This window comes from Chaetodon trifascialis, chromosome 10 (assembly GCF_039877785.1).
Source record: "Chaetodon trifascialis isolate fChaTrf1 chromosome 10, fChaTrf1.hap1, whole genome shotgun sequence".
NCBI classification, from domain to species: domain Eukaryota; kingdom Metazoa; phylum Chordata; class Actinopteri; order Chaetodontiformes; family Chaetodontidae; genus Chaetodon; species Chaetodon trifascialis.
The window spans coordinates 23,516,752-23,527,005 of NC_092065.1; the positions used below are offsets into that span (position 1 = coordinate 23,516,752).

The 10,254-nt window shown below is 42.1% G+C and overlaps 1 protein-coding gene across 4 annotated transcripts in view; it reads left to right on the forward strand.

The window, feature by feature from the left end:
• Nucleotides 1-7,419, forward strand: part of kiaa1549la (KIAA1549-like a) — a 109,251-nt gene extending 101,832 nt beyond the window's left edge. For all 4 annotated transcript variants that reach the window (XM_070971532.1, XM_070971527.1, XM_070971530.1 and 1 more), the window contains 5 exons: nucleotides 365-462; nucleotides 2,454-2,599; nucleotides 2,691-2,845; nucleotides 2,955-3,027; nucleotides 4,800-7,419. In XM_070971532.1, the coding sequence (XP_070827633.1) occupies nucleotides 365-462; nucleotides 2,454-2,599; nucleotides 2,691-2,845; nucleotides 2,955-2,984 (429 nt within the window). In that variant the 3' untranslated portion in view covers nucleotides 2,985-3,027; nucleotides 4,800-7,419. The remainder of the gene's footprint in view (nucleotides 1-364; nucleotides 463-2,453; nucleotides 2,600-2,690; nucleotides 2,846-2,954; nucleotides 3,028-4,799) is intronic.
• Nucleotides 7,420-10,254: the final 2,835 nt, after the last annotated feature.

The window sequence follows — 10,254 nt, forward strand, 5'->3', positions numbered from 1 at the left end:
AACGAGTTAACTAACGCACAGACTTTCACAGAGAGGTTGGACATCCAGAAAAGCTGCTGTTAGTGGTGTCTGTGTGTACGTGCCAACAGCTGATCAGCATGGGGGATGCTCTGCAGAGATTAAAGCGATTGAGGATTGAACACCTACCAATAAATAAAATTGCCTCACACATCTTGAATGTGGGTCTTCTGTTTTGCTCTGATCAGACATCCATCTGATTTTCTGGCCCCCTTCATTTCTCAACATTGCTTTGCTGTTCCCTCTTCCTTTTGTATTTTGACTTTGGTTTGCTGTATTGGTCTATTTTGTACTACTCCATTTATAACTATACAGAATTTCTAAATTACATTTGTGGCTTCTGCAGGGTTTCCGGTTCACCCAGCTTCCTGATATGGGCATCGGATCTCCACCACCTCTGATCCCCTCAAGACCAGGACCACCACCAGGGACCTCACTACGACGGTAACACTCACGCATATATAGACAACTACAGGCTCTTGAATAAGAAAATCTATTAAAAAACATAAAAAGGAAGAAAAAAAGTAAATGAATTAACTAATAAGAACAAGGAACACTGTGTACCCTCAGTGAAAGACGAGATCTGGACTGAAGTTGGTGTTCTACAGAAATATCCAGTGTGTTGAGCTTGTGGACCTCAATAATATTCAAAGATCATTTGTAAAGCAAATGTTCACATGTGGCATTTAAAAGCATCCCTGGGTGCATTCTCAGCCAATTAAATTGCAATGCAATGCTAATCACTGTATCAGATGCATTTATGGCTTCTTCGTGGGGAACACGGAGTGGAATCGAGTGAGAAAAACTACAGAATATTAACGAGCGTCATGTGAACTCACTGCCCTCCGCATCCGCTCTCGATCTGTGCCTCTCACTTCTCTCTCGCAGGCCCATATGTTAGTCTGCATCATTTGAACTGAGCAGCCTCTTCATTTAAATGCTGTTGCTGTGTGCACCGTGTTGCTGGGCACTTCAGCACTGCAGAGAGTGATTGACTGTTCAGCTGCTGTGGATAGAGTGGACGGACATGTTCGCCATCTAGTGGACAAATAGAGAAATTCACCCTTACAAGTAAACACGCTCCGGCTGCGATGCACAGCAGACTGCCAAGAACAAACTCAATACTCACAACGCAATATTATTTGATATTTTGCAGATCATTTAGATATTATAGATGATTTTGAATATTTGGATTTTGTATGACAGAAACTGCTATGATGGTTAATTCTCTGATTTAGGCCAATTTAATTTTGAATCTATGATTTTGAAACTACGAGTATGTGACCATTATTCTTGCTTTAAAACCAGAAACACAAATGTTTTAGAAGTTAACCAGCCAGCTCGTCATACATCAGTCCCTCTGTACCCTCAGGGAGGAAGAGCCCAGCATTTTAATTCCTCTTCAGTATGCGCTGTGAGGCATTAGTGTGCAGAGTGCATTATGGTCCTGAGCCCTGGCAGTGACATCATCTGTCCTCCAGTCTCTCACTGTAGTGTAACATGTACAGTAGTTAGTATGTCTACAGCGCAGGGGAGGATGCTGCAGTGTCGAAGAGCTGGTCACATTAAAAATAGAGAGTCGTGGTCGGCACAGAGCGCTAAAGGAGGCTCTGGAACACACACGTACCAGCTGTTTCAGATGATTAAGTACCCAGAATACCCTGAAATTTCTTAAAAATTGTTTTAGATTTATAGAGTCAACTATTCAGTGACATTTTGTCTTGGGATTGAAGAATGTAAATTTAGTAAAGGATGGACAAATGCCAAATCTATTTATCTTTTCAGGGCTGATAAAAATAAACCTGACATTGTGTCAACACGTTATGTGCGTGTTTTGCCTTGACCAGATTCAGATTTTGATGAAACATTTCATACAAGTTAAGCAGCTTTTTTGTCATGGTATAATACTGTAATGTTGTATTTCTTTACTAAGCATTCAAACAGACTTTTTAATATACTTAGTCTGCACTTTTCTATAGGAAAATTAAATAAGAGAATAAAAACGTGTTTGATTGGCTGAAAAGTGACGTCGTGCTTGCATTGAACGGAAACACATCAGCTGACCTAATTTTGGCTCTTTAACTGACAGGTCAGATACTTCAGCTGACACTTCAAAGTCTGTCACAGCACACACACCAACTGACACTTCAACTATGAACATCTGACACACTTCATCTTCACACCTCTGGCTCCTCAACTTAAACTGAGCTTTTATTCCTCACTCTTTAAATGACAGTTCGGCGGTCGGCGGTGCTTTCTCACCGGCTGACATTTCAACTGCTTTCATCTCTAACAGCTCACCTACAAAACACACAAACTGACAACTCAAGTACCTTCAAGGCTCAAACTTGAAAAGAAAATTTCAAGTGTTTGCCTTTGCCACTTGATTTATTTTCTCTATTCAGAAACCATGTGTCCCTCCTCTCCACTGGCAGCTCCACCCCGGATGTTAGTCTGAAGCCTCGTGTGTCAGAGGCCTCAGACCTGCAGGCCCAGCAGCACAACGGCGCCCCGTACCTGCCACTGTCCAGGACCCCCTTCCCTGCCGTCACTGTCGACCAGTCCATTACCACCTACTCAGGTATGACACAGCGGTGGGGTGCTGAAACGCAGACGGTAGCTGTGATAGGTGGAGTTCACTCATTGGCTAAATCCATCTTTACATCTCACAGGAAACCCAATAACAGCAGTCTACGCTATATCAGCCAACCGCCCCGGTTACTCAGACTACTTTGTCATGTCACCGCCGTCCTCGTACCGTAGCCCGTCCTGGATGTCCTACCCCCCTGAGCCAGAGGACCTGCCGCGGCAGTGGAACGACACACCGGTGAGACACACACAGCTCCTGAATAATGTAGCTTAATACATAACAAGCTGCAAACAGCTTCTGTAACAGTATGCTGTCAGCGTGTGAAGCAATTCTCTCCTCCCTGCAGAACTCACGTCACCTGGAAACCATCTGCTGAAGTCGTCTGCCTGCGACACTGAGTGGAAACAGCCAGTAGCTTGGTGGGTAATATCATCTCAGCACTGCTGTTATGTTGTCGTGCTTGTTGAGTTTCGTCTCGCTGAGTCTTTCTGGACAGTTACTGTGGAATCTGTCCCTGGTTAGATGCAACACGCCGTGTAGATTTTTACTTTTGTATACACAGTATACTATGGGGTAAGGTTACTGTCAAAAGTTTCGTGCGTGCACACATAAAAATCGTGCACGTATTCAAAATGTGTGCGTGTTAGTCTGTAGTTGTGCATGAATAAAAAATTTGTAAACTCTTGTTTAAGTCAAATCATGCATAGATTATGCAGTGTATAAATTATCTGTGAGAATGCAACTCGTAAAGTTACAACTTTCCAAAATGACAAGTACGGATTGCAGTTTACGGACGTACGCGCACACTCAAAGTGTACATCTGTCTTATATTGGTGAGGGTAACAACCCAGACGACGTGTTTTAGACCAGCTGGGTCATGGTTAACCTAGTTTAGCAGTGTTTCCTCGATGTACACTTTGAGTCAGTCCCCGAATGTAGTAAGAAAATGATATTAAAACAATTTGAAATTACGTACTTGACTTTGCTCCAAATCCCTCGCCGCCGCCATCTTTCACGCATGCGCAGTTTGTAGAATCAATGTTATCTTCCACTCGATACATAATGCCTGTGACCTCGTGACGTAGTTTTGACTTCACGCTTGTCAGATTCGTATTCATTCTGAAGGAAGCGTACGTCCGTAAACTGCAATCCGTATTTGTCATTTTGGAAAGTTGTAACTTTACGAGTTGCATTCTCACAGATAATTTATACACTGCATAACCTATGCATGATTTGACTTAAACAAGAGTTTACAAATTTTTTATTCATGCACAACTACAGACTAACACGCACACATTTTTAATGCGATTTTTATGTGTGCACGCACGAAACTTTTGACAGTAACCTTACCCCATAGTATAGACATAGGCATACAACAACAACATGTCCTCTTGTTGTCATCTCAGAGTGTTAGCACAGCAGCGCCTCAGTACAGCTTCATTACACAGTTTTTTTAAAGTGCTTTTTCAGCATCAGGCTAAATAGGTCACAAATAGTGAATCCACATAATTAATTTTAAGTGCCCTGTGGAGTTTTTAATCACTATCTACACCTCAGAGCAATGATTTTATGAGTGGGAAGCTGTTTTGTTTGTTCTCATACACGTGCACGAGGCCGCACATGCACGGATCTACAGGTGGTGGTAATGTGGCAGCCAACAAAGGCAGGGAAGAAGAAGACTGCTGGCAAGCAAAGACTTGCAAATGATTTATGAGGAAGGATATGCACTCACCGTGTTGTTAGGCCTCAAAGATACACGTAATGCCTTTTGGTGAGCATCACCGAATGCGAACAAGCAAACTCTACAGTACAAGGCACTTTTAAAAATCTCAAAACTCATACATTTTTCAACATATTACTTCAGATCAGCCTGTAAACGTTTTTTTTTCTTCTTTTGTTTCAATGTTTGTTTTGTTTGACTTGTCAATTTTGGTTTCGCTGGTCTAAAAGCCTTTTGGCAAGTTATTCCATCCAGACAGCAAAAGCATTATCTCTTTTAGAGGTTGCACTGCAGACCAGCCTGCGGGTGAAAGGCCGGATCAAATGTCTGCAGTGCTTTATCTGCACTGATGCCTCTGACGTCAGTTAAAAGTATATTTTCCTTAGTCACAACTAGTGACTGCTGAGTGAAAATTCAACTTAAATCTGTGCTGGACGGTCAGTCACCTGCGCTCACTGTGCTTTTCTCCAGGTGTCTCTTTGGACCGGCAGAGGATCTCCCTCTCACTGAAAACTCTCTGGAGCTTTAGCACCCCCTCCTTCACTTCGGCCTGGCCTTCCTCCTGTATGATTCATTCATTACCAGTGGACCCCCCTCTGCCCACACCTTATCCCCCCCCTCCACTGGCCCGGCCTCCATCTGTGCTCCCCCTCAGCCCACTTCATCTGCAGCTCAAAGCGTTTCTCATCCTCTAGAGCTCCTCTGCCCCATAAGCCCCTTCACCTGGTCAAAGCTCTGCCTCAGCCTCCTCACCAATGCAAATGTTCAGCCATAATTCTCTCTCTTTCTGTAGTCTCTCTGCTCCCTGAGCCCCTGGCCTCAATGGCCCTCACTGGCCCCACTGGGCCCTTTGTCACTATCTCTGCCTCTTCTGTGGGGACCACCACTGTACAGCCAGAGGCCCCTGACACTGCTGAACTGAACTGAGCTGAGCTGAGCTGCGTGAAGCTGTACTGTGCTGCCCTGCCTAATAACACATGTTCAGTGTGGATGAACAGGGTGAGTACAGTACAGTGAGACAGGGGTGACCTTCCAGCTCGTTCTCTGCCCCAGCAATCATCGTATAGTAACTGCCATCTGCCCAGCACACGATGGCACTCAGCGCTGCGTTATCATGACAGTAGTGCCCCAGCCATGGCCAGTAGTCTGCTCCTCCTCTGAGCTGGACTGGACTGAACTGGGCCATCCTGGACTTGCCCCAAAGGTCCACCAAGAAGCCAGGAAAGCTGGACTGACGTAAAACTGTGCTTTTTTGATGAATCCAAATTCCTATGTAAACCTTCTACAGCTGGTTAATATGTGTATTTTAAACTTAAGTGAGGAAAAAAAAATCTAAGGAAAAAAAAAAAACTCTTGTCTTGAGCTGTCTCAATTTCAGTTTTTGGATAATTGTGTGCTTTTGTCTTTTCTTTTTGTGCATTGATTAATTATCAATGGATTACTGTACAAAAAAGACAGTGAGTGTTTACCTGTCACTCACCTTACTTCAAGGCAAAAAAGAAAAAAAAAGACATTCTTCAAACCTGAGAAATCGGCGGCTTTGTTGTCTGTGGTTATGATGGCATTTCTGTACTTTTAAAAAGAATTACTTCATTTACTTTTTTCCTTCATCGGATTCAGCAGTGAAAACAAGAATTAGTCACTATGTTCTGTCCATCATCTGATTCTGAAGTTTCTGTCTGCTGACCATTAGGCAGACCTGGGTCAAACACAACTCACTGAAATCCTCCTCATGTGCAGTTCTGCTTTGTAGCTCGCAGCCGCTGCAGGGTTCGTTTGACTCGTCACAAAAGATAAAAACGTTGACCGTGTGATGACGTGGATTTGAGCTGATTTCAGTTCTGGTTTGACTCAGGTCTGTTACAGTTATGTGAACACACCAGTATTCTTAGAAAAACAGTTCTTTTACTTGAAAGGTGTCTACTGTATTCTACCGTATAAGGAAATTTGACTTTTGGTTCTTTTGGTCTTGATGAAGAGGGATGAATATTTGGTCATTGGACTATGGTGTAGTACTGTTCAAGAGACTTGCCCGGCTCTGATGAGCCATATATGTAATGATTAAATGTATTACTGTATATAGCAGATGATTTAATGAAGAGATTTATGCAAGTAGTTTGGGAGGGAGGGATGGTTCGCTTGACATTGTTCTGACGCCATTTTTCTTCCATTTAGTTTCACTGCAGTTATGATGACGGACAGTCAGACTGTCTCTGAAGCTCCTTGACTTTCTGAACGATGCACATTTCATCATCACCTGGATTGTCTCTTTTCATAGTATCGATAACACAGAAGAGAAAATATTGCAGATAACATTTTATGAAAGGAACAGATTGAGTTTTTAGAGTGGCACAGAGAGCAGATCTTACCCTGCATTTATAGTATTCTTAATGTTTGAACAAAGCTAATATAGCCATAATAGTCGAGGTAATGCAATTTTTTAGTACAAAGAATGTCATAGTCTAAATTATATTTACCCTCATTTTTTCTGAGGAGAACTAGAAATCTGTGAGCACACTGTATGTAAGGCTCCTCATCATTTAGATGGTACTAAAGGAGATTATAGCCATATATTAACTTCACCAAGTAGACATAAAACAGCTAAGATATACAGTGTTACATTCAAAGTGGCAGATGATACCAAATGAGAGTATATTAGATAGAAAATGATGAGGCAGGGAATAGAGGGCTAGTAGAGGTAGAAACATAATAGTTTAACATAAAATGAGCACTTTTCTAAAGATCCTAAATGGGAAACAGCAGAATCAATGCATTTGTTTTTGTAGTACATCATAAAGCAGATGATATAAATCTACAAACCATTTTAGAAATTCTTTCAGCCAACCAAGCCTGAAACTGTAAATGCATAGTCAAAGTAAAAAAGTGTCAAATATCCTTTTTTTCAGCGAAATTATGATCAACTTTTTTAAGACCTTGAGACAAGGCTGTAGCTATAATTGACCACACGTGGGATGTGCACAATAAAGTCAGATTCTGATGTTTTTATCAGAAAGTTTACAACCAAAAGTTTAGCCAACTTTGAAACAACATTACATCATTTTAGACAGCCATGCAGGGAGATAACATTGACAAAAAAAAAATCTATTTTGGCAGTCAAATTCATATAGGAAATGTGGATTGCTTGTGGTGGCTAGTCAGACATTTCTTAGGGAGGTGGAGCTGCACTGGAGGACTTTGTACTCTTGAGCAGATTTCTAAAATCCTCACTTTCAGCCCTGCCTCTACATTTATGACTTCAAGTTTCAATTCCAAAGGGAATATCAATGCGTGCAATATATCTAGAAACATTACAAACACAAGTACAACATTTAATATCCACAGTCACTGTCAAAAAAAAAAAAAAGCATGTGGAAAGTAGCACAGATAAAAAGTTGTGTTTTTCAGTTCAGATGTTGTTTAAAATTCCTCCCCTGTCTGAATCTAGGCCTGCACATCATTAATATTAGATGTGGGTATTTAGGGAAAAGAAAAGCAAAGGTATGAGATGACAGTACTGGAGCATTACGAGTGCGCTTGGTGCTATTGGTGTTTTGAATCATTATCATCACTAGAGATCTGCAGCAACCTTCATATTTGAATTCATGCTCATGTATAAACCAATGTACGGTTGAAGAGAAGACACTTCCCCTCATGTTTATCGTTTTATTCTACTCCATGTTAAAGGAAGGGGTGGGCGGGTTTTGGTTTCTAAGCAGTAAATTTAAGGAGACTTGATGCTATGCTGTAAGTTGATGTGCAATGTTTGTGCTTTACACGGGTAGCGGCGAGATGCTTTTATTGACGACGGACTCTGGGATGGACTGACTGTGAGTAGTTTTTTTCTGCCATTTGAGCCATGTCACGATGATGTGATGCCATGGTGGCACTGATGATGTCACGCTGTCGTCACTCGGGTGTTGGTGAGGTCAGTGACGACAACAATGAATGCTGTTGGATGTAGTTATGCATAAAACTTTTTGGTGAATTTAAACAATAAAGACAAATTACAATTCTTGGCTCTCATGCTTTTTTCTTTCTATTTGTGTTTGATTTTGTCTTTTACAATTTGTGCTACAGCAGACCGTTGATATATAATCCATTTTATTAACACATGAACGGCTGTGTATGCACAGCAGATCCTTGTCCTATGACCACTAGAGGGAGGCAGACACATGCAGTACAGGCCTAACGTTCAGCTCCCCTTCAAACTGCCTCAGCCAGTGTTCTCCACCTTCTGAAAATTCTTAAAGCACGATGAATAAAACATGTTTGGGGAATCATTTCTGCCCCTGAGATGAAAGCTGAGCTGCTGTAACAGCCTTCTGTCAGCGACCTTGACTCTTCAAGCACCCTCAGACTGTTAGTCAACAGGAAGAAATGTGGCTGCGGTGAGGACTGATTCCTGTAAACTGCAGCAGACACAGACACGAATCACCGCACAGATAAACTGCTTTTTATGTGCTCCATTATAATATCATTTTTCTTTCTTTCTTTTTATTTTGTGTAATGTAATTCAGTGATACTTAATGACCTCAACAATCTTAACGCTTCCCACTCAGAATGTGATTTGCTCATTGTTGCTTCACTTGGACGTTTGATTTTCACTGCGCAGGATATGTCGGTGCAGTTTGACACTAGACACATTCTTTTCACATTCACCGACTGAAGGGGAAAGTTTCTCTGTGCATTCAAGCAACCATGGTCCAAGCGTGATTTGGAAACTTGAAGCCTCCGGGGCACATACCGAGCATGGACTTCTGACTGAAGCATCTTTTGCCCAGCAGTCAGCAGTGGATGCAATTTTAACAATTGCTAACGAGCTAGCTAAACTTTTTATGTACAATTTCTACATGTCTTTACAATCTGTGATGATGTTGATTAATTAAAGCTGCATTAATTGATTTTTGCTCTCTGGAAAAATGAGCAGAAACTGCAGTCACATTGTCAGCATATAAAGTTGTCATGGGTGACGTGTTAGCAGTTACCTATTTTCACATCCAGCAGACGTGGCAATGTTACCACTCAGGTGTTTCTGTCCGCCTGATAAATATTGTCTCATCTAGGATTTACATATACTCTCCTTTCAGCTTTGTTTTGGGCTCCACTAGAGGGAAATATCTGAACTATCCATCCATCCATCCATCCATCCATCCATCCATCCATCCATCCATCCATCCATCCATCCATCCATCCATCCATCCATTTTCTATACCGCGTATCCCTTTCGGGGTTGCGGGGGGGCTGGAGCCTATCCCAGCCATCAATGGGCGAGAGGCGGGGTACACCCTGGACCAGTCGCCAGTCGATCGCAGGGCACAAACACACAACCATTCACACTCACACTCACACCTAGGGGCAATTTCACAGTCACCAATTAACCTAATGAGCATGTTTTTGGTCTGTGGGAGGAAGCCGGAGCGCCCAGAGAGAACCCACGCATGCACAGGAAGAACATGCAAACTTCACACAGAAAGGCCCGACCCGGGAATCGAACCGGCAACCTTGCCACCATGCAGCAAATATCTGAACTAAATGCTGATAATTCTGTGTAACTTATTTGTCACTCTAAGTCTCTAATATCCTTTCACATTACAGATAGTCATTTCATGTGTTGTTAATATAAAGTTGATATAAAAATAAACCTGTTAACTTGTGCAGCAAGATTTTTGCCACTTGTGGGCCGAGCAACAAGCTGAACTCAACGCCGACATTAAATTACATAGTTATGATGAATATGTTAGCAAACCAACAGTGTTCATTTAGGAGTTTTAACTGAGTTTACAGGACCCAAAGTACCAGGCTCAGACAAATGAGGCAAAGGCGGCAAAACAGTTTAATGAATAATAGAGTCAGAGTTCAGGTGAGGCAGAGTCTCTTGAGCTGGAGGGTTGGCAGATCGACAGGTCCAAGTCCTCAATGAGGCCAG